Below are 23,868 nucleotides of genomic sequence, written 5' to 3'. Positions count from 1 at the left end.
TGAGTCTTTTTGCTAATCTTAGCTAACTGGCTGTAGCTTCATATCTAACTGACAGATCTGAGATTGGTAATAACCGTCTCGTCTCTCTGCAAGAAAGTAAATGCTTCCTAAAATGTCAAAATATTCCTGAAATTATAGTTCTTCAGTTAATATTACTTTCCACCACTGTAAGCTAATGGGATCTGACAGGAACTGCGCTCTCTTTCAACACTCATCACTCAGTTTGGAGCAGAAGATGAAAAATACCCAGTGTTAGTATGTTCTGTTTGGATCCTGTATGATTTTATTTAACAGCAGAAAAAAAGCAATGTAAACTTCTTTTCAACATTTATACCTCCTTCCCACCTCTTGATCTCTCAGCAGAGGTTAGCAAGTTTGCAAGACGTTTTACTCACCTTATCAGTGGCACAAAATACATGAGAGGTAGTCTTTTCACTCCATTTCACACCAGCGACTATGGCAGTCAATTAAAATATCAAAAAACCGGGCTTTTAAATTCAGCCAGCAAAGCAGAACTAGGGAATAATTTGGCAAAAGTTGTCATGCAAACTTTGTGTCATTAATGCCCGATTTTACACGTTCTTTCTCTGAGTCCTGCTTTCATGGGGGAAGAAAAGCTGCTACGGTCCCACCGACTGAGAAAAGCGCGGTTACAAAGCTGTCTGAAAGATGCATAATGAATGACATAAGCTTCATATGCCAAAACCATATGAAAGCTTACCTTATATGAGAACATACATTCACAATTCTTGAGTTTGGACTGGGGGAGAGAGAAGAGAAGAGGGGTTAACAAAATGTTTACATGGAGTTATATGTGTGCAAAGGGGAATACTGTTGAGTTATTACTGAACTCTTTTATATGAGGAGTTAACTGTGTGGCATAAAGGAGACACTGGAGTCTGTGGAGAATAGTTTTAAGACGACACAAAAACATCACAGCTCTATAAGTTATGCCTACTGAGGTGTGACTGGTGACAGACTGTGTGTGGAGGTGGTGTGTTGTGATGATGAACACGATGATGGACTGGACTGTGTGAGAACACGGGGGATAAACCTCTACATATGGTGGTGATGAAGAAAGTGTCACCAGATATTATGTGCACTGCACACAAATGAACGGATTATGATTATTATGTCATTATTTGTATCTATTTTGAAAATGGTGTCCAGGAGATGGTTGCACCAGCTGTTCATAGATTCCTGTTTCCAACCCACATGTGTCCACGAAATGGAGAGTGACACATTGCTAAATTTTAACAGGTTGCACCATACAAACTGATAAAACCATAAACCCCGCCCCCTCCATGCAAATGAAAACATCAAAGTACAAATTATAATTTAAGGTGCTTGCTATCATTCTGATGTTTATTCTAGTTTTAATTTTTCTGATGAGTTTGGTTTTAATTTGTTATTTGATGCTATAAAAAGGGGGTTTGACATCACGCTTGACAGCAATATCTGCCAATCGTCGTGCTGGAGATCAATGGTGCTACTCGTGGTTGGTTGGACGGCTGTTCTTCATATTCACAAATTATTTGCAGTTCAACTTTTTAATAAATAGTTTGGCTTCCTAAAGATGTTATTTTTAGCAGACCAGCACATACAGGCACTTCAAAATTTCAAGTCCATGCCCATTTTTGGAAGATAAAAAAGACCTAAGATCATGTAAATGTCAGTGGATTCACATTTTGACATGCCTGAATGCATTTTTTTCTTCTCAAACAAATGTTGGTTTACACTCCTAAAAATTAAACATGTACATATTACTAACGTCTTCACCAGCTTAATCATTTGTTAAGTTTTTATGGTGCAACCTGATTTTTTAAGTCACCAGGAACTAGCTTACAGTCCCTGAGAACCTCAGAAGGACTTCAGGCACATCTGCAGCCATGAATTTACGAACAGCTGGAGCAACCCAGTCCAGATACTTACATATCCACCGCTTATGTGGTCAGCTCTTTGGTAGACTGCGACACACAGTTCAAACACTACGGTACTCCAGTTGAGTTGGTTTCCCAAAGCATCCTTAATGTCCTTATAGTCGTTTCAGATAGATGAATGTGATTAGAAATGATTCACTTTGTCTTCTGCAGAGGCAGCAGAAATTAAAAAAAAAAACAAAACTAGAGAGGCTTTGGGAAGCCAGACTAAGATACAGACAGGTATCCAAGAAGGGGTCGCCTCCTGGTCCACACTGACCTTTGACCTCCAGCTTGCATTCCACTTGGGCCTCTCCCAGGTCATTGATGGCCTTGCAGGAGTACATGCCACCGTCGTAGGGGCTGGGCTTCCTGATCTCCAGAGTACATACTCCCTGGTTGCTAAACATGCGGTAGCGCGGGTCGTCGAGGATGACGATCTTATTCTTCATCCAGATCACTTTGGCCTGCAGTCAGACGACAGAAACATCAGCAGCATGTACAAACGTTATTATTACCAATAGGAATGATGACCAAAACTACCTCTGAAAACTACCAATTTTATAATGTGTAAAAATGGGGGATATTACTAAAAGTGTTTTACTTCTACTTCATAGCATGTTTTTTTTATCCAGTATTTCAACTTTTAGTTACTATATATTTTTAATATATTTTGTTGTTTTTAATAATTGTATTTCTGTTTTAAATGGTCCACAATTGGCTTTCTGTTTATTCTAACAGTTTTAGGTTTGCTTATTGATTCTTTTAATGCCTTTAATCATGCTGTGTTTCATTTAAATTGAGGGTCACCTTCAGTTTATTTTTCGAGTCGTAAATAACAGTTTGAACTGCAAAAAATGAATAGATCTAACTTCTGTCCTCTTACTTATATTTATAATATCGTCTTCAATTTTTTTTTGCACACCAAAAAGAGAATCAGTGCAGTAATACAACATGATCAACTTGTATATTTACCTGAGCACGATGTGTAATCTATACATACACCACTTTTACCTTGGGTTATCCCACCTACCCTTGGGTTGGCACGGACACTACAGTTGAGAGTAGCGTTGTAGCCAGCGATGGCAAAAGTATTGATCAATGGCTGTGTGAACTTTGGTGCCTCCTTGAAGTCGTGGTCCTCAAACTCGTGTGTTTTGACCTGCAAGCCTGTTGGGGGAAGGGTAAAGGAATGGGGTTGTGCATGATACTGTCGCTGAGCGGTATCATGTGGGAAATTCCCTAAGTGATGAGGGAAAGACAATATTTTTTGGTTTATAATCGGCTGAATCTATAACAACATTGTTAAAGGGCCTGTCAGTCATAGCTCGACCCTTGTAAAGTTTTAAAGTGAGTCTGTGAATAAATTCAGGCTCACTTTAGGGTGGATAACATCACTGACAGTACCTTTCAGAAAACAACTGTGGAAAAAAAACTGGCAAAAAATGAAACTTAATTGACATTTTTTTGACATTTGAAATGAATGTGATTTGTTCCAAAGGTCTAACTTTGGAAGCATTTTCCCCCATCAGAAATGATTAGTAACCTTTCACATTTGCTCGCTCATTGTTACCTTCTTTGACGATGAGGGCGCTTTTCTTGGTTTGGGTGGCGGTTTCGCTCAAGCCGCACATGTTCTCCGCAAAGATCCTGAAGAAGTACTCGTTTCCGACCACCAGCTCTGTGATGGTGATGCAGTTGCGATGGTAGTGCTCAATGCATGTATACCATTCCTACAGAGCAGATCGAAGATTTTTCATCTGAATATCCGACACACATCATTTGCAGTTTCAGTTTAGTATATTTTATAAAACTGATCTTCTACCATTGTCTTCTTGTCTGCTTTTTGAATAGTGTAGCCTGTTATTGGAGCGTTGCCATTGTCCCTTGGAGGAGTCCAGACCAGAGCCACATTTCCTCCCCAGACATCTTCAATCGTCACACTCTGAGGAGGCCCAGGTAGGTCTGACAATCAAAGAATAGATCGTAAGCCAGCAATTTGATAATACTATTTTTATTTCAAGTCGGAGTACTAAAAATAGTGTTGCTGCGTGGTTCCCCAAATTAAAATTCAGGACCTTTTCTCACCTGAAAGGCAAAACCAAAGTCCAAGGTTCGCAGTTTTTGTTATATTGTATAAAACTGAAACGGTTAGTTTTGTTTCCACATTGCATTTATGCAAGCGCACTAAAGAATTTAACAAGACCTACCTATGTCCTGTCGCCATCGCCTACATGAGCTGTGTCTCACTATACTTGACATTGATTGGTTTGTAGATGTCTGTCCTGTCCTCTCACATGGCCTCTTCCTCATTCTCTCCTCAGTTTTTTCCAACTGAATCTTTATAAAATCATCTTCTCTCCTCCTCGTGTGCTGCCATGGCTCATTTTGTTATGTTGAGTTGTTCATGGACAAACTGAAACCCTTTACTGTATATTTGCTGCCACAGTTTTACTGCTAATTTCTCCTCTGTTTCGATTGCCAACATCTTTCTGTCACTAAACCAATAACACACACACACACACACACACACACACACACTATGCACTATGCACTGAGGTGCTACATTACTCATATTACATAATGATAGCCCACCAAAACTTCCTGTTGCTGGTCTTAAAGCCTAAAACATCCAAAAAGTGTTTTCACACCAGAAATGAACCAAACTATTGTTCAGTTTGATCTGGCCTGAGACCACAATTTTTTGTCAGACCAAGGTTCGACTCAGTGGTCTGGTTTCACAGCTGTAATTTTGATATGGATTAAGTCGAGACGAATCAAGGTAGGTGTTGTAGTGTCTGAAGGCCTTTTTAAGACCTTTGTTATATCAGATAGAATTCAATTTAATAACTATGTCACAATTGTACCAGCAGTGTGAACAGTGTGTTATGTTCACAGTCTAAAGTTATAAGTCTACTTATAGTTTACACGTCTTTAATGTCTCCTGGCAGCCTGCAGCCCGATACACAAATTTTATTTCACTTACTATCTTCAGCAGGCAAAGGAATATATTTAAGACATATTGATACCTTCAGATAGCCTGTAGTAGCAGGTATTTGTTAACTCACCTACGATTTGTATGTCAAGAATGGCCGTGTCCATGTGATTTTCAACCTGCACAGTCATCTCATACTTTCCAGAGTGGCTGCGTTCGGCTTTACGGATGAAAATGATGCTGTCGCAGTCTGTGTTGCGGATGCTGACGTGGGTAGGGTCGATGGGTTTGCCCTCTTTCACCCAGGTGACCTTCGGCCTGGGTTTGCCCTGCAGAAAACACACGTGCAATTTATTATTCTGCTTAGATTCAGCGAATGTTGTTCAACTGGTAGGTTGCTTTACCATAAATGGCACTACGAGGTTGACTGCTTCTCCGACTCTGCGAGTGTATGTCATCTTCAAGTGTCGGGGGACGCGGATCTTTGGTGGTTCTGTGGAGGAAACAAACCATATGGCATGCGATTGATGCATGGTTCTTGATATCAGTTTATTAATGTTTTCATTCCAAACAAACCACTTTTAAGCCATGTTACAGAATCAAAGTTGTGTTCAAATATATTTGGAGCTCACCAATAACTTCCTTGACCAGGACGGAGTGCTGAATGGTCCGTGGAGCGCTGGCTCCAGCAGCGTTGATGGCTTTGACTCGAATTAAGATTTTAGTCCCCGGAGTCAGCCCGGTGATGGTGTGCTTGGTCTTCTCTGTCAGCTCCTTGTTGGATACTATCCAGTCATCAGCTACAAAGAAAAAACAGTCGAGCTTAAAAATAGTCTTTGCTGAATTTCGCTCAAAAACTGACATTGATAGAAATGTTTGGTCTCATTTGGATCGGAGTATCTGCAAAATTAATCCCATTACTGATATGTTATGATCACTGAAGTTAAGCAAGTTATGAGATGAATAAATCGCAATGTTTGCTATCCTTCCTGCCGTCTTGACCATAACGGAGCCAGGAGGGAAAATCCCACCGGGAGCAGCTCTCTGTAGTCCTGCTGTGACTTGTTTTGTCCGCAGATTGTTTTGCCTGCCAGATATTGTAGACCGGCAGATTTTGTTGATTTGGTCATTTTTTATGATATTTTCTGTATCTATCCTAAGAAAGTGAGAATGCTACCATGCTAAATTGTTTCTTTCTTTATTGTTTTAATTGTCATTTCCTGCTTTGTTGTGCTGTAGCCTACAGACAAAGTCCAGTAATGAATGACATAGATCAAAGATTTGTGGCAGTGTTTTAGTCATGAAAAATACATTCACACTTATAATTGCATGGTATCTTTCAAAGCGTGCAGCTAGAATTGTCAAGAGTGGCTTTTTATCAGCTCGGGGAGCTGGAATGTAGCCGCCTCAGCCTACTGAGTGCACTTTTAGAGTTGGATTGTGTTGTTTCTCATATTTCAATGATAATTGTGTCTTACACTACTCCATGACGGCTGACTGTACACCCTGCATGCAAGTGTGGCAGGTCGGGTCAGGTAACTTTTGCTATCAGACATTGTCCCACCACATCCTGTGTTGTTTTTGAGCATACTCATGCATAAAAATTCTTAAAACCATAACAATTTCTATGCAGACTAAATTTGGGTGCAAAGGCTCTAAATTGGCAAATGTGTGTTACAAGTTGGGTTCCATTAAAATGTAACGAAAATTATATACAAATTTTTGGTAAATTGACTAAAGAAAATGCAGATTTAGTCTTTATCTTTTATCTTTTCCATCCGTTCCTTCTGTTCAGGTTTTTTATATACAAATTAAAAATGCGCACAAAGGGTGATTGGAGACACATTTACAATGTGATCTGGGACCAAAATTTAAATTGAAGACAGACATTTCACTATGTTTCCCTCATGAATGTCAACTTTCGTCTTGAACACTCAGTCACGTAGTGTTTGGGGGCCTTTAGAGGATTTGTGGGTCATCTTACTTCCTTCTATGCAGTACTCCACTTGGTATCCGTCCAGACCGGCAGCTCCGATGGTTTCTGGTGGACGCCACTTTACTGTTACTGTGGTGTCGGTGACATCATCCACAACCAGCATAGTGGGCTCACTGGTCACAGCTGCGTGGAGATAAAGGTTTTATAGATCAGAGGAGTCATAATCACCATTCCTTGTTTGTTTTCCAACAACGGCTATGAGCGAGATCGGAAAACATCCATTTTGGCAGGTTGTGAACACGTGAGCGAGTTGCCTCTTTCTGGCTGGTATGCTATCAATCTGCTCGTCAGATCTCATTAGTCCCTGGTCTTTCCATCTATTCTTGTATTCTGAATCATATTTAACTCCTATTGAACCCTCTGACAGACCTGATCTCCTAAACCTCTAATCCGCAGATGATTTGGCAGCCATTATAAAGACATATTTAATATCCTCTAAAGCTCCTGCGTGTCCAGTGGAGGTCACAGTCAGAGTGCTTTGGATGGTGGGGTATGGGGAGGAACAGCTGCAGCGCCGGGGTAACGAGGGCAGATCACACATGCACTATCACAGGCCCACTCTTTAAAATTTCCTCCATTATCATGAAACGGTTGTTGGATGAGCTGAAACCTCGTGTAATACTTTTCTTGGACAGATTATTGGCAATAACAACTCAAAAGTCATTTGGGCTACTCACCAAGGGGAGTAAAGGCTTTGGATGGCTCACTGGGCTTGGACACACCAATGGCATTGACGGCAAAGATCCGCACTTCATATGGCACGCCTTCAATCATCTTCTTGGGTTCGAACGATGTTTCTTTGATCAGGTCAAAGTTCAGTCTCATCCATCTGGAGCTCTGTTTCTTTTTTCTTTCGATGAAGTAACCTTTAGAGGGCGGCCAGAGAGCTTATCAGTGAACCACCAACGCATATATTTAAACTGTGGTAATAAATAACATGCAATGTTTACCTAATAATGGTGAACCTCCATCATATTTTGGCGGCTCCCATATCATAGAACACCAATCACCGCCCACTACTGGGACCAAGGGAGCCTCTGGAGGGTCAGGGATGTCTGCAGACAACAAATTTACAATTCATCACATGCTGTTTTGATTTAAAGGGACACTTTGCCAATTTTCAACTAGTTTTAAATCAAAACAATGTTGGCAGTATGTATGCACACTGTACTTCCACATTAGGATGCCAAGAGTAACATATTATATTGTGTTGTTTAATATTAGAGTTTGTATTTTTTCTGTATTGTGTAAACTGAGGCTGACAATAATGAGATTGAATGTGAAACTAGGCAGATCAAATATGGGCCAAATCCTTGCACAGAGTTGCCTATTTATTGCTTGTTATTAATTTCAGAAACATATATAACCTTATTGTGGACTGTAAAACAAGATCATTTTCAATCAGCAGACTGCCACTTTGTTTTCGGATGGGCAACTTGCATGATATTACCGATCATTGCAAGCATTTATTGGTACAGTGCGGCGCAGTGCATTCTGGTAGTTGGTCTCCTATCTCAGTGCCACAGCCCTTTTTCTCTGTTTTTTTGTGATAATATAGCATTTCAAAAATATTTGTGTCTTTTTACTAAATAGACAGCCTAGTTTTATGAAAAGGTCATCTTTTACCAGCAGTGAAATACTTACTAAGTGTTTTTTGACTGTGATCTCTTACCTACGACCTTTATTTTAATGCTGGCTGTGGCTTCACCAGCCTCGTTCTGCAGGACTATCTTGTAGTTGCCTGTGTCCTCTCGCTCTGTGACGTCGATTGTCAGGCTGGTTTGGTCGCCGTACGTTTCAGCGTGGACACGATGGCCCGACTCAAGAATGACCTAAAACAAACAAGACAGAAAAAATATATACATCTTAAAAATCAAAGGCCTGGTGACTACCAGATGACATTTAAAATACAAGGCTGAGAATATTCCATTTTCTGTTATTACTGTTGTCAACAAGACCAAAACCAATAATTAACATTATTCCTCAGTTCTGTAGAGCTCTATTGTTTCTCCAAAAACTATTAAAATCATCACTTTGCCACACTGCACTCAGTGACATGTTCCTTCAATACTGTGAACAAGGTCACTGTAGGTTATTCTGAGTGCATCCAACAAATGCGGTCCTGTGACTGGAAATATCCACGGGAGCATTGATTTTGTTTTAATCCACAGCTGAAAATAGTACCCAACAAATGCACTGTTTAATCCTTAAACGTTTGATAAAACCTACATTGCCCGGGGGTTTTAGGGAATTATTTTGCTTTATAAAAAAACAGAAAATACATATCTGTGACCAGTTTTTTTAAAGATGTTTGTTGGTAGTAAGCAATGAGCCGTAGTTTCAGAAACCTGGCATGCACTAGCCTTCAGGAAGTTTGGGAATTTTTCTCGTGGTCTTGTCTGGTGAGAGTCTTTTTTTCCAAGTTCAGCATTATATACCCATAGTTTACACATTATTTTGAAAACTAGTCGCACGTGAATACTTTTGCTGATTTTGCCAACTTTGTTGCTAGCTCTCCCCATGAGCTCGAGCTGGGCTGTTTGAATGTATTCACCATAAATGTCAGTACATGGATGCACTACGGTCGGAGCATGGGCTGATTTGACCACATAGATGCCAGTGATGACTGGCTTGACTGCAGTTGTTCTCTGTTGGCTCCCTGCAGCATCTAGTACCTTGCAGGCACCATGCTGGCCACACCTGATAAGGTGTTTAATAATTGATAGCCTTCCTAGCAATACAATGATCTGTTAAATATTTAGTGCTTATAAGGTGTACTTTATACACTTTACAAACACTAAATATGTAACACTTATTATACACAAATTAAATGTACTTTGTGTGAATATGTAGTGTTAATATAGGGTCTTCCTGTGGATAGAGTTTTCTGTTTCTAATTTAGCTTAAACATTGTTGACTGTTTTGCAGAGTAGGTTATTGAGGCAATTTAGTGATCAATGCATTCATTCAGCTTTGTATTTTTGGATTCTGTACTTGCATGCATGGGGGAGGAAAACCTTAGAAAATAAATTTCCGCATTTTAGTAACACAAAGAATAAAAACTGAGTTGTGTTTTTTAATTAATTATTCATTGATCGACAAAGATGTCAGTTTGAATTTTGTGTGTCAAATTGGGGCAGCTTGACAACAAAGTCCGGGGCTGATTTTTGTTGCCAGTCAATCCTGCCAGAGGTGGGATAAGGACGTCGGAAAGTGCTGCCAATTTGTAGTCAGTCACTATGAAAAAAATAACCCCAGCCCCACCCTTTAAAAGACTAAAAAGATTAAAGCTCACCCGTTCTCCCTTCATCCACACCACCCTGGGTGCTGGTTCTCCACTGATGGGGATCTCCAAGCGAAGTTTGTTTCCTGCCACAATTGTCACAGTGTTGTCTGGGAAGTTCAAACTGTCCAAGTGCACCCTGGGTGGGTCTGCAGAAATTAAATCATAAAAGAAATTACATTAAGGTGTTTGCTTTTATTAGGTTTTTTTTTAGTATAATGTCAAGTTAAATAAATGATGGGTAATTTGTGTACCAATGATGTGAATTTTGGCTGAGAGGCTCTGTGAATATCCCTCTGGTACAAAAGTGTAATCTCCTGCATCATGAAGGGAGCTGGCTGCAATTTCAAGACGATGGTTCCTGGAAAATCAAAATGATGTCAGCATTTGTGCGAAATTGGATTTGATAGAACAGAGATTATTACATTTTACATACTTATTTCTGTGTAGGATGGTGATGCGGTCATTGGGCTGGATCAGCTGTCCATTCCTGTACCAACGACCAGGGACGTTACCGGGATAAATCTCACAGTGCAGCTTGATGGGTTCGCCCAGCTTTACCGTCATGTCCTGCAGGTCCTGGTACACCTTCAGCGGTTTCACTAATCAAAATATGAGAAGGGTGTAAAACAGAATAGAACAAATTATTTATACAGAGTCCTCTGAAAGTTTTGCAACCAAACTGAAATTACGGAAAAAGTTCGGTACATACAGTCAACCTGTACATGAGCCTCAGATGTGCCACCAGTAGCCATGATGGAGTAAGTCCCAGTGTCCTCTCTGGAGGCGTCATCAATCACCAAATAGTGTTTTGTTCCTTCAGCCTTAACTCGGTATCTGGAGCGCACTCCTGTAGGAACCTCAACGCCGTTCTTCATCCTTAAAGAGGAAGAAGCATTTGAAATTAGTCACATACACACATCATGGATACATGAGCAGCTGAATATGATTGAGCGACAATGTGTGGGGAACCCTGTATTTGGGACACATTGAATCTTCATAAAAAACTTACCATTTGACTTGAGCGCCTTCCTCTGACACCTCGCACTCCAGCTCAATCCTCTCATTCACCGTGGTCTTCACAGGCTCAATACCTTTGACAATCTTTACTGGCAACTCTGTAAAACAATAATAGAAGAAGAAACTTATCACTGATCAGAAATCTGCATGTGACATGTCATTTGCAGTTCTTTGTAAGTTAAAGGTGAGCAGTGGTTGAGATACCTTTGACAAACAGCTCTGTGGCGCATTTCTCATCTCCCGCAGCTACAGAATAAGCTGCGTCATCATTCATGGTGCAGTTGTTGATGACCATAATTCTTTGTGTGCCCTTATGCTCAAAAATATACCTAAACAGGAAGTCCATTAGTCACATCACTCATCACAGACAACAGAAATTGTGCCAATATGTGGTAAAATATAGGTAGAAATAGATTTTATTGCAAGATATTTAGTAAAGCAAAGACAAAAATCATTCTCTAAATCAAAATGTACAGCCGTGTTGACAAAATGAATAATTGGCACCGTTGTTATACTTAACATGCATCAAATATGCTGAATAAACCCATGTTTCACGCTATACAACGAGGGTGAACCACACCAAAACACTGACGTGGAGAGGGGAGAATTGACTGGATGGATGGACTTACTTCCTTTGACTAAAGGTCGGCAGTGGAGCCAGAATGGGGCCGGAGCACAGGGAGTGTGCAGGAAGTGAAAATGACAGACAGGAAGGAGCATCATGATATGACACACAGATAGACAGACAGACAAAGACAGAGAGACATCATGCCTGGAGGAGGGGTTTATGCAGACAGCAAACAGAGTCAAGAGAGAGACAGAGTGTTTTTTTATAGTGAAGTCTTCGGAGCCCTGGAGAAAATGCGACAGGAGACCAAAACCAGAAAACAGTAATAACCTCCCAGATGGCTTTAACTTTGTATGGCTTTGAACAGAAGTTTCATTTTGATTCGACATAGTGTTCATCTAGTTTAAAAGTCTGTAAACCTAAAATCTATTCAATATATTTTAGGATTCTTAAAGCAAACATGTTTGAATTTCTGTCTTTCTAGCCTTTATGGCACTGGTTTAGTGGCCAGGAAACTCACGCACCAGTTAGACACATTGTAAGGCCCTGTCTACACATATACAGAGTAAATGGATAGTTTCCTCTATGTTTTGGCCTCTCGTCTTTATGCAAATCGAGTTTTAGGTCACTGAAACAATGGTTTCCAAAACACCTTCTAGGGTGGAGATTTTTCAAAACTCACGTTACTTCGTATCCATGTGAACGTGTTGCTTTATGTAATTAGCATATACTAAGAACAATGGCGAAATATTAGTTCGTTTACATTTTGTTAGCACTGCTTGGTCTAATGACTCCTTTACAAGTAAACATAGTATTGCTTCACCACGTAAAGGACGTACAGAGGCATCTGTGGTCTGAAGTCTCCTAAAAATAACAGTTAAAGATCAGACATGGTTGAACCAGCAGATGGATTTAAAGGTACATGTAACATCATTGTTCTCTGACAAAAGGTGTTGTTACTATAAGCAAGGTTAATAATATGTCTCACTCTGATTCCCACTTTTTAGTGTTGTTATACTCAAGTCTTCATTTCTAATTAATAAGTTCACATGAAGCCATTACTCACATCCTTTCAACTAAAGACGATTTGAGAAAAACAGTCATGATGCCTACATAATAACAGGATTGTTGTTGTTAAGCCACAGTAGTAATCACTTGGTGAAGTACATTTACTATGTAATTTAGCATCTACTAAACTTTTTTTCAAAGCCAGTCTTGGTTAAAGACCTGTGAAGGAGGTACCACCTTTTTTCCTGTACAGAGGAGGACATATACAGTAGTTAATGGCAATTAACTACAACAGTTGACTTCATTCACTGCGTTTACACCCAAATGTAGCTCTAGGGCCTTTTTACATAGCCCTGTGAATTCGTAATGTTCATAATAATGTGTGTGTGTGTGTGTGTGTGTGTGTGTGTGTGTGAAACTTTGTGGAAACTGAGTAGAGCCACATTAGAGCCGAGAGAACGTTATTTATTCACTGGCAATGGTTCACAGTTGAGTGGGTTGTATTGTGAAGGTGGTGTAACGTTACACCAGAAAAACTCTTATTGAGTCACTTTTAGATTTCAATATCTTTCTACTGAGGCATTTGTAAAAATGTAGGTCCATGATTGGATTTCGAGCTTACGTAAATCAGTGAAAATAAAACTCCGTGTGATGTAAAACATGTGAACCATTGTGCTTTAGGTGGTGACAAAACATTATGTGAAACACATAATATCAGAAGATTGCTAAAGAACGGCGATGCCACAAATGAAACACATTTTTGAAAATATGTTTCATTTGTGCTGTGTTGAAGGGGAGAAGACACAGGAGATATATTGAAGGAAGTGTCACGACATACTTGGGACTGGGTCTGATCTCCTGTCCATTCTTGTACCACTTGAGCTCCACTGTGGGGTCGGCCAGATCGACCACCAAGCGGATCTTTCCACCTTTATCCACCTGATATGCTGGCTCCAGTTTCTTCGCAAAAGCTTTGAAAAAACGGAATAAAGGTCACAAAAGAGACACCAATATCTAGATTAAGACTGACACCAAGGAGCACATCCAACATTTGGAAAACAGGAATATACCTTCGCTTTTCTTCTCCTCTTTTGGGATCTTCTTCATCCTCCTCAGCAGACCTCTCAAATCTGTGATACCGTACATGAAGGCGATTTTCTCGTACTCATCTGGCCGAGCGTTCTTCAGGATCTCCCACACATCGACCTCTGGGGTATCATCCTGCTGTTTCGGCTCCCTAGCGGTGCCGAATACGAGGGAACGATGTGAGGGAAGCGGTCATAGACTGATGTTTGCAACGTGTCCTGAGGAACTACTCATGTACCTCTAGAATAGGGTTTTTGAGGCATTGGTAGGGTGATTCTTCAGCTCTAAAATATGTGCTTATTTAACTTGGTTCATGTTTTCTTTGGTTCCTGCTCTGCCATTTTTGGTTTGCATAACCCATTTCCCTGCAGAGCGTTCCTTGGGACATGTCACACAAAGGGATGGGCATGGCGAGCTGTATAGCTTTTTGCATCAGCCCTCGAGTCAGATGTTATTAACCGTAACACAAGACACAGAGGTGTTATCTAATTGGCTTAGAAATAATGGAGGGTTAATCGTGTCCTTTGACGTGCCTGTCCACCACGATTCAATCTGAAGTGTGCAAGATGCCAAAATCAGGAATGCTTGATTAGTGAGGTGTGTGTCGTACCGTGGAGTTCCTTGACAGACTAAAATGATCTGAATGGATCTTTATTGACTAAGAAAATTGGGGAAAATTGTAGGGCTGGATAATATATCGAGATTATATTGTTATCGTCTTAGATTTTACAATATCAATACCATAGTGATGTCTTTTCCTGGTTTTAAAGGCTGCATTTCAGTAAAGTTATGTAATTTTCTGAAGTTAACAGACTGTTCTAGCTGGTTTATTATTTACCTTTACCCACTCAGTCATGATATCCATATTAGGCATTTTCAGACCAAACAGTTTTGGGCAGCTCCCCTGAGAACTACATACTTTCAAGGGCTTTTGTTCTGTTTGCATTTACACAGCAAATAAAAATGCTAAAGTAATGTAAGGCGGCTATTGTGGATTCTCATGTTTTTGCTCTGACCAGTCCCAATTGTTTTGTATTTTCCATGTTGGGTATAAATGGACATTACTGTCTGCCTATTTGCAAATTTTTTCTTCAGTCTATTCTAACAAACTGTTCAAAAATCATACAAATTCGTGACCAATGTGCTGACGGGAGTAAACAAGAAATCAGTCCTGAGTTTTCTTGGAAGGAGGCATGTTGGATGGGTCACAAATATCATAATTTTCCAAAAATATGGACTTTTCCCAGGAAAAAAACAGACTTTCCCGCAGGATTTTCTTCCCAGGAGACGCCTTTTTGGATCTGTGTGAACTTTTAGGGAACTTTGATACATTTTTCGGAACGCTCTCGCCATGTTTCTTTTCCTAAATTTAACCATAGAAACGTTTATTGTCTAAAGCTAACCTCTGTAACTGTATTTTAATTACATAACTGTATGTTAAGGACATAATGTAATTTATGGGGCGTTAATTCATATTATATCATACGAGCTGTTGTGCATGCATTTTCGTGGGATGTCAGATGAACCGTTCTATTAGAATACCTTCGTTTTCTTCCTTTTATAAAAACTTTGTTACAAGTTGTTGTTTGTGTTTAGCATTGTCAGTTTAAGAGGTTTTTAAAAATGGTGGTTGCCGGTGCTGCATTGGCTCATGTGTTTTGTCCCTCAAAATGGCATTTTAAGTACCATGGTCATTCCTAGTTCTTGCAGTGTGGACACAATCTGAAAGGGGTAGTCTTAGAACTACAATTAAGTTCCTCCAGTACAAAAATGCATATTACTGCTGATTATTTTTGAGATATGTTGGGTAAATACTTTGTAGAAGCACATGTATTCAACCTTACAATATTGTCGCAATGTTGATATCGAGGTATTTAGTCAAAAATAACATGATATTTGATTTTCCCTTATACCACCCAGCCCTAGGACGCTGTTACAAAACATTAAAATGGAACTGAACTATGGAGGATATTTGAGTTCATTGAACACTAAGTGGTTTTAACAGTGTTGTAGGATGAAATTAGCACGTAGGAAAAAATGCAGATCAACTAGGGAGTTGTTTCCATTTTAATAGAAAATATATGTGTAATATAACCTCTTGTAATGCTGAAGGCTGGAATTCATGATATGCAGCATGCAGAGATTTAGAGAAAGCCTGTAACAAAGATTTTTAATGCTGATTTTAATGTCTTTCATATTGCTCTTATGAACTGGCCCATCCCTTTGTTTGTTGTTGGTTTGAGTGATCACTTCAGAAATGCTCCGACACTGTTAGATAATGATACTAAAGACGTTAGATTTGTGAGGTCCAAGTTAATAAGAAACGTCGCCCTGCACGAGTGTAATCATTAGTTGACATAAAGAACATTCAGACAGCCCTTTCTTTCGTAGACATTTTCCCAAATGTCCGAAAGATTGGAGGTGAATAGCGTCACATATTATTCCATTCTATGTTTGTTTTTCTCATCTGTTTATTTTCAGGCAATTATAAAGACAGCTGAAATAAACATGGTGGTATTTGCCTTATATTTCTATGTTGAAATAAAACGACAATGTAGAGATAACACTATTTTACAGCATCATTTCACCGTGGCCCCACGAGCACATCATTAATGATCCAAAATGGCGCACTCTGCCTCATAAAGGTGGCGTCTAACTTCACGTCTCGATGAAGAGCCGCCACCTCCGAGTTTTTATGATGCAAGGCCCATTTCCATCATTGCTGTTTGCTGGCAGAGCGGTTAGGAATGCTGCTTTCAAATGAAGTGTTACCGTGCTACAGTAGGCCAACACTCTTGCTCGTCCAATTCCTAGAGCTACATGTCATGCTGGGGACTCTAAAGGATTATACAGTACTCACCCGCAGTAAGGTCTAATCGTTTTAAAACCTATGATTTTCTCTCTACTAACCTTTGATTTCTGAATATGTAGGGGAGAAGAAGAGACAAGCCCAAAATAAATGTATACTTTCGCCGGTGAACAGTGTCACTGTCTAGGTCTATTTGTTCTCACACTTTGTACTGTATCATCTGAAATATGCATCATGGTGTTTATTTTGAGTCACCACAGTAGCTTTGGTAAACCAGAGGTTTTCAAACTGTGAGGCGCACCTCCCAAAATTGGCACTCCTTTTCAGACTCATAACTCAATCAAATCTGACTACACAGGCATGATACACATATTTTTAGATTCAGTGTGATTTATCTCCAATAACAGTCACAAATAAATGTCTATATACCTGCTTAAGTACAAAGTATAAAGACGCACCTTATCACTCCAGAGCTTTCCTGGGAACCATCACATTTTACGTTTTATTCCGTATCAAAATAATCCATTAATAGTTATCAGTACATCAATCAGTAAACTGCAAACAGGAAATTCTTATAGCTAATTCTGCATATTTTTAATTATGCCAAAGTCTAAATAATTAAATTTATAGCCCCGACTCTTTACTCCTTACTGTCAATTACCCTAGATGATGCATGGTTGTCTCTCAAGTCAAAATCAGACAAAGACAAATAAAGTGAATGAAAAAATCCATTAAGATGAGCTTTTTTTTTAAATCATTGAGTTTAAAATAATTTACAGTGCAGTATTTGTATTTTCTTTTCTTTTATCATTGACGTAGCCACATATTTTTTTTTTTACTAATTTAGGTATTATTATTATTATTTTTTTTTTTTATGTTTTAGACATATATAATAATTTATTTATTTATAGATATTTATATGTTTTATTTATTTATTCTATTATTTATTTTTTAATTGTATCTGTATACAGATGGGGATGATGGGAGACAATTTTGTCTGGGGTGGAGCCCACAGTTTTAAACTCTGAAAACCTCTGGTATAGTGTAATGTATCATCAAAAAAAAAAAAGTACCTGCCACTTATACCGTGGACTATCACAAATCAAATTTACAAAAGATTTAAAAGAAGGAGAAAAGTAGCGAATCAACAAAAAAAAAAAATAAAAATAAAAATAAGGGCTTAAAAATATTAAAAAAGGACAAAATCCACTCAGGGTTGGGATGTGATTCTCACCTATGTTTAAGGAGACCACTAAAGTCAAGCTCCCCTGCATCCTCTTGTCCTTCACTGCTGTTGTTAACAAGGAGAGATTAATCAGAGATGAAACAGTTACAGGCACTAGAAAACAATGTTTAAAGAGCAACACAAAGCAGAAGCTCTGACGTCAATCGTTGCGTTAGCTCCGATTGGTGCTTACACAAAAACCCTTTTGTGTCTTTTTTTGGATAAAAGCTTGAAAAAAGGTGTTTTGTGTAAGACACTTAAAGAGCGTTCCCAGGTAATATTGCAACAGTAGATGTGCGGTGTCGAAGCAACATTACTGAGCAGCAACATTGTGAAACTGGGATGCTTTGCATTGCTTTCCAGACACATTGTTTGGAGGGAGATTTAAAATGCAAGAGTTGGCCTTCAGTTACACATTGAGTCGGCTGGTTGATTTGTAATTACCTTTGAGAAAGGTTAATGACATCATTACAACCATCTTGTCACACTTAAATGTCGTACAATACAATACTACAAGGTGAAATGTTTTTCGCACTAGTTCTGTTCTTCACTACTAAGGAGCATTTATTAGTGTCATTTCTAGTATGATATAATCATTTCTAGTATAAATACCTTGGTTTGTTCAGGTGAAGTGGCAAAAAAAGGAAATACTGTACTGGGACATAGTGAATTCATAATGGTTGCTGTTGACATTTCTTTTGTTACCTTCTTTTGAAAGCTGATCGAATATCAATATTCTGTGAGCCCTGTCCAGCCTCTGCAAGACAGCAACAATACATAAGCTAATCTGTATTTTGTTGACATATTACAATAAATGTAATGCACTCTGATGATTTAACAAACCTTTAACCTCCAAGTCAAAGGAGCAGCTGTCAAACTTGTCCTTGTAGGTGACTTCGCACCTGTAGTTTCCAGCATAGTTTTCTTTGGCCTTGATGATGTGCATCTCAAATGTGTGGATCTACCAGACATATAAAAATCGGTTCAACAAAGCTTTTTGTGAGGATGTGCTCACCAAGACAGACGACAGAAAAATGTCTTGGTTAAAAAAAAAAAACAACCAAAAAAAACCCCCCAACAGTTTATCGTCACACTATACCGCTAGAAAATGAGGCAATGTCTTGATAAAAAACAACTGTTTAATTTGGTACCATATTAACAGAAAATGCAGCAATGCCTTAGTAAAAGAGAACTACTTGTCATCGCACTACCTTGGCAGCAAATGCAGTGATGTCTTGGTAAGAAACAACTGCTTTTTGTTGCACTGTCTTGGCAAAAAAAGAGGCGACGTCTCAGTAAAAAAAAACTGCTTTTACAGGTACTATACGAGCAGAAAATGCAGGGATGTGTTTTTTAAAAAATAAACGCTTTTCATTGCACTATCCTAGAGGAAAATTAGTCGATGTCTTGATAGAAATTCAACTGCTTATTGTCTCGCAATCCCAGCCTAAAACGAAATTACATCTTGGTTGAAAACAACCGCTCTTTGTTGCACTACGTTGGCAGATAATGAAGTCTTTTGGATAAACAACAACTTTTTGTGCCCTGGTGGAAAAACACTTGTTTGTTTATCTGTGTGTGTGGTCTGCAGCTCATACACTATGTCACTTTCGAAACTTTGATATGATACGTATATGGTGTTTTGCAGAAACGTGCAGTGCCGCCATTTCCCTTTAAAAACTGAGTTGTGCTCACGTAGGAGCTGTTACAGGTTTAGGCCTTGCTTTACAGTACCTTGGTCACTCGTTCAAAGGTCTCTTTCAGCTGTAAGTGCTTTCCTGTCTTGCTGGCCAGATCCATCCATTTTCCTTTAAACCACTTGACAGTGGGTTTGCGGAGGAGGTCTTTGGCCTCCACCTTGGCAATAAAGGTGATGTCTCCACCTTTAGACAAAGAAAATACAATGTGACCACAGAAAAACAGAGTCCAGCAGGACCAAATGTCCAATCAATAAGCCAATAATGTCACAAAGACAGCTGATGTAATAAAATGTTAAACTATAGAGGTACTAACCATACCTCCACATGTAACACTGATGTAGACACTGAGTCTAGTGTTCCACTCTGGAAGTTTTTTTTGTTTTTTAATTTTCTTCTGCCCTTATTAATGTCTAGAATTACCATGTTTTACCATCTTCAACTCTTCTTTAACTGCCTTTTTTGTGCTGTTACTCACCCACAGCGACAGAGGCACTTTGGGGACTCTCTATCAGCAGGGTGGACCGTGGTGGGGTGTCAATGGGCTTTTCAATCTCCTCTGGGGCCTGGCCCTCTCCCAGAGACCACACTGGTCAGTCAGGAGAAACACATATATGACACAGTGCTCTCTACTGTCAATGTCCAAGGAAAAAATACAGCAGTATACAGTGGAAGAATTCATACACCCACCTTTCACTTTTGATCTGAAAATTTTAGTCTTACCAGAGGAGAGTTACACAGACAGACAAACAGACACATATTCTCACTTTCAGCTATCACACCTCATACAGCAGCAGAATTTAAGCTCTTTGCAACATGGAAAGCATGAAACAGACAATATGAAACACAGATTAAGCGTCTAAATAGTACGTCAGACCACATTTAAGGGACATTTACAGTTTGTAAAGTCTTCGTTTTCCTTTTTGTCCAGTCTTCTTTGCAATGGGAGGTCTGAACGTGGATAAATCACACTGTCTCCTTTGCTTGTCTTCACATTTTATGCAAGTTTCCCATGGACAAAACCATCCAACCAACGTAATATGCTGGCTGCTAATTTTTAATTAAGTATTCTAATGCAAATGAAAAAGATTTAATTTTCCGAATGCCCCATTATGTCAGTTCAAGAACTGGGACTATGACATATCAGGAAAACAATCTTTATCATGTTGCACACCATGTTGTTGAGACGAAATAACCTGGATCATGCTAAGCTGCTGGCAAGGCTCCATCTGACCAGCTATGACAAAAAACAACAAACTGATTTTTTTGATACCGGTCTAAATTGGATTGTGTGAAGGAACGTACATAATTACCATACAAGTCTTTTTTTTGGACTACCACTTTATTACCTGAGTCTTTTCTCCCCATGGCTGGCACGCTATCATCTAAACAAAGACAGAGAGAAATTTACAGCATATTGTAAGGAATATTACTGTAAAGTCCACTGAAGCAAGCACACACTCAAAAAAAAAGTGAAACCAACAAGCAAGTACTGATTTGCAAGCACTGACCCAAGGAATTCTGAAGCCGAATTCCAAATGTATTCACATAAATAGCAATTTATGTGTACAGAAAACAGAAAAACATGGTCAAGTAAAACCTTAAAATTGTAATTACCATAGAACCAAGAAAGTCACTGGTATTAATGGGTGTATGTTAATGTGTTAGCAAGGACATTTTTAACATCTTCACTTTCTAATATTGAAAAGCTAACTTCCAAACACACAAAAAGTATCTATAAATAAACATGTCTCCAACATGTTTCCTACTTTCAGACAGTGGTTGATATTTATTCTGAGTAGGCTACTGGTTTCACAGGTACTAAAATGGTGGTAGGATTGGACAGAGGGGTCTTACTAGGCAGCTCAATTGAGAGTTTCTTGAGTGAATTGGCATCCTCTGTGAAAAAAGCACAGTAGTCATTGAAATTAATGAGGAAAAACTTAACTAGGTGGTTTGATGAATATTGCGGCTACATCAGTGTGAGTGTGACTAGCGGCTGGATGTTTTCCATTGAACAGCTTTAGGAAGCTGCTGTGTGACTATCTTTTATTTGGAAGTTAATCCAACCGACTACAAATTCCGTACCCTTGAAGTCGTTTCCCTTTTAAAATCAAAATGAAGGGTTTTAATTATAAACTATTTGTGGACTTTTGTTCTGAAGCTGGTTGTTTTTAGCATTTTGACCACCGCCAACCCATTCACTGTATTTAGGAACAAAATCCACTTTGTTATGGTTAGTTTACGATAATATTTTTGCCTAAAATACCCAGTTTTGGTAGCTAAAAAGCCGCTTGAAGAGCAGGAAACAGTGAATGAAAAACAACCGGTTTTATTATTTTTTGGTTTTGAACAGTGGTCTGCAGCTTGGTGTCTCACCAAAATGTCATGCCATCCACACTGCTTGGTACACTGATTAAAAAAAAAAAAAAAGGCAACAAATTTCCCCAGAAAACGTATTCTTATAAGCCAAACAAAAGACAAATTTAGGCTTCATCGGAAGCTTTTTTGAGTATGTTTTACAAGACAAAAAGGCTTCAAGGATAAGGACTTAATTGTGGGTTTGATATGTCTGATTAACTTCTCCAACCCACAGCAGCTTATTATGCTTTTATAATGAAAAGTATCCAGGAATATGTCTTATAGAGTCCTAAATGATTATCATGTATATACAAGTAGGGGAAATTAAAACATAAGCAAGATAATTTAGAATACTTTGACATTTTGGTAAATTAACTTATTCGCTGCTTTATCAACATTCAGTTCAGTGGTGGTACATTTTAACCCAGCTTAGCATAAAGACTTAATGCAATGGGAAAGCCTTAACGTTTTTGGAAAGTACTGTATATTTCCTTTAAAAATAATCCCCTTTCTTTTGCTCACAGGCTGCAAGCTAGGATAAATATGTATGTCACTGAGCTAGTTTGGGATGCAGATATAAAGTTGATATTAAGACAGCAAGTAAATTAATTCACCGCGTCTGAGTATTTTAAAAAACCAAGTGTATCAGCATAAAAGGGAATGGCAATGCCCAGGCCCGTCTAAGATGTAACATTAGCTATTTGTTGCCGTGACCTGTTCTCTCACAACGGCGATTCAATAATATATTTAATTTTTAATTTTCATGACGAAAGTTGGATAATTAATTGTAATAATTTAGAGTTTACCGCATATCAAACAGTCTTGGGACATGAAAACAACATATATAAAACCTGCAATTCAGCAGCATTCCCTTTTAGTAGATAGACAGGATTTTAAACAATAAATTGAACAATAATGTGCATGTGTAATGCACATTTAGCAACCATGTATTTATTTTGTACGTTTAATATATACATGTGAAATATGGTCACATGCATACCTTTATTTCTGAGGTGTAAATAAAGGATGATGTGTTCATAGGAGTATTTGCATGTAAAAATCACACATTTAGGCTGCTATGTGTATGTCAGTGCACAGACATACATCAGAGTATTTACAGACATTAAAATCCGTACGAAAATACATACACCGCTTCGAGTGTGAAGTCGACTAGGGCCAATGCTTTTTTCTTACTAAAGACTACAACACTAACCAAGAACCTGAAGATGAAATTCACATTAAGCACCAGAAAACATTTAAGTCGATCGCCACAATATAGCTGATAAACTAACATATCATCGACATATCTACCAACTTTAGCTCTCTACTCAAAGCACCCATGAGGCGATGGGAGTTGATTTGAGCCTGACCTAAGGAGAAAGCTCGATTGCAACCGTCCTCAAATGGTAAGATGAAGAGGAATGAATTAGGAAGTAGTAAGGGTTGTTAAGGGTACCAACCTGCTGGGGCTGTTGGGGATGGGGGATTGGCTGCAGCATCATCCTCACCTGGAATAAAGGTGTCATTGACAAATAGACCCACCTATCAAAAATCTCCATCACTGGCAGGCCAACAAGACACAAGACTGGCAGGCCAACAAGGCCGTTGATCACATGCGAGACGAGACTTTGAATGGAGCATAACATGCAGCTCTTGGACAGCAAGAATAAGACCAAAATATCAACATATGATTTGACCTTAGCTACTAGAGTGTGGGATCAGCACTGCTTATTACCGCAAGCTTCTCAAGCCGCCGCAACAGAAGCACAAGCTCGCTAGCACCGTGGCGCACATAAACACACAGGTGTATCATACAAATCAACCTTTAAGCAGCAGGTGCAACTCATATTGCAAAAAAAAATGCTCATGACCAAGCCAACAACGTAATTTCAAAGGCGCTCAGCTTCTTCACCTTGGTTGTATCATTTCTCTCAAAAGCAGTTCATTCCAACTCACCTGAA

General features: G+C 39.0%; 1 protein-coding gene across 12 annotated transcripts in view; it reads right to left on the bottom strand.

Moving 5' to 3' along the window:
* The window catches only part of mybpc1 (myosin binding protein C1), a 42,304-nt gene that overhangs the window by 2,152 nt on the left and 16,284 nt on the right, over window positions 1-23,868 (bottom strand). For 3 of the 12 annotated variants that reach the window (XM_088072415.1, XM_088072421.1, XM_088072423.1), the window contains 26 exons: window positions 21,404-21,445; window positions 20,896-20,931; window positions 20,025-20,135; window positions 19,584-19,732; window positions 18,693-18,810; window positions 18,555-18,606; window positions 17,859-17,915; window positions 13,800-13,966; window positions 13,568-13,700; window positions 11,358-11,482; window positions 11,146-11,251; window positions 10,846-11,012; window positions 10,570-10,735; window positions 10,388-10,494; window positions 10,146-10,282; window positions 8,523-8,682; window positions 7,801-7,905; window positions 7,528-7,716; window positions 6,839-6,973; window positions 5,487-5,654; window positions 5,259-5,347; window positions 4,988-5,183; window positions 3,745-3,884; window positions 3,493-3,652; window positions 2,953-3,161; window positions 2,200-2,386 (listed from right to left, as the gene is read on the bottom strand). In XM_088072415.1, coding sequence (XP_087928541.1) covers window positions 2,200-2,386; window positions 2,953-3,161; window positions 3,493-3,652; window positions 3,745-3,884; window positions 4,988-5,183; window positions 5,259-5,347; window positions 5,487-5,654; window positions 6,839-6,973; window positions 7,528-7,716; window positions 7,801-7,905; window positions 8,523-8,682; window positions 10,146-10,282; window positions 10,388-10,494; window positions 10,570-10,735; window positions 10,846-11,012; window positions 11,146-11,251; window positions 11,358-11,482; window positions 13,568-13,700; window positions 13,800-13,966; window positions 17,859-17,915; window positions 18,555-18,606; window positions 18,693-18,810; window positions 19,584-19,732; window positions 20,025-20,135; window positions 20,896-20,931; window positions 21,404-21,445 — 3,411 coding nt within the window. Of the gene's footprint in view, window positions 1-721; window positions 761-2,199; window positions 2,387-2,952; window positions 3,162-3,492; window positions 3,653-3,744; window positions 3,885-4,987; window positions 5,184-5,258; window positions 5,348-5,486; window positions 5,655-6,838; window positions 6,974-7,527; window positions 7,717-7,800; window positions 7,906-8,522; window positions 8,683-10,145; window positions 10,283-10,387; window positions 10,495-10,569; window positions 10,736-10,845; window positions 11,013-11,145; window positions 11,252-11,357; window positions 11,483-13,567; window positions 13,701-13,799; window positions 13,967-17,858; window positions 17,916-18,554; window positions 18,607-18,692; window positions 18,811-19,583; window positions 19,733-20,024; window positions 20,136-20,895; window positions 20,932-21,403; window positions 21,446-23,367; window positions 23,416-23,868 lie in introns of all 12 variants that reach the window. The other 9 variants (XM_088072419.1, XM_088072422.1, XM_088072424.1 and 6 more) reach the window with 6 other exon arrangements.

The sequence above is a fragment of the Plectropomus leopardus genome, chromosome 22 (genome assembly GCF_026936395.1).
Source record: "Plectropomus leopardus strain MGB_pleo_1.0 chromosome 22, ASM2693639v1, whole genome shotgun sequence".
Lineage (NCBI taxonomy): Eukaryota > Metazoa > Chordata > Actinopteri > Perciformes > Serranidae > Plectropomus > Plectropomus leopardus.
The sequence above is the reverse complement of the archived record's forward strand: the minus strand, read 5'-3'. Positions and strand labels throughout refer to the sequence as shown.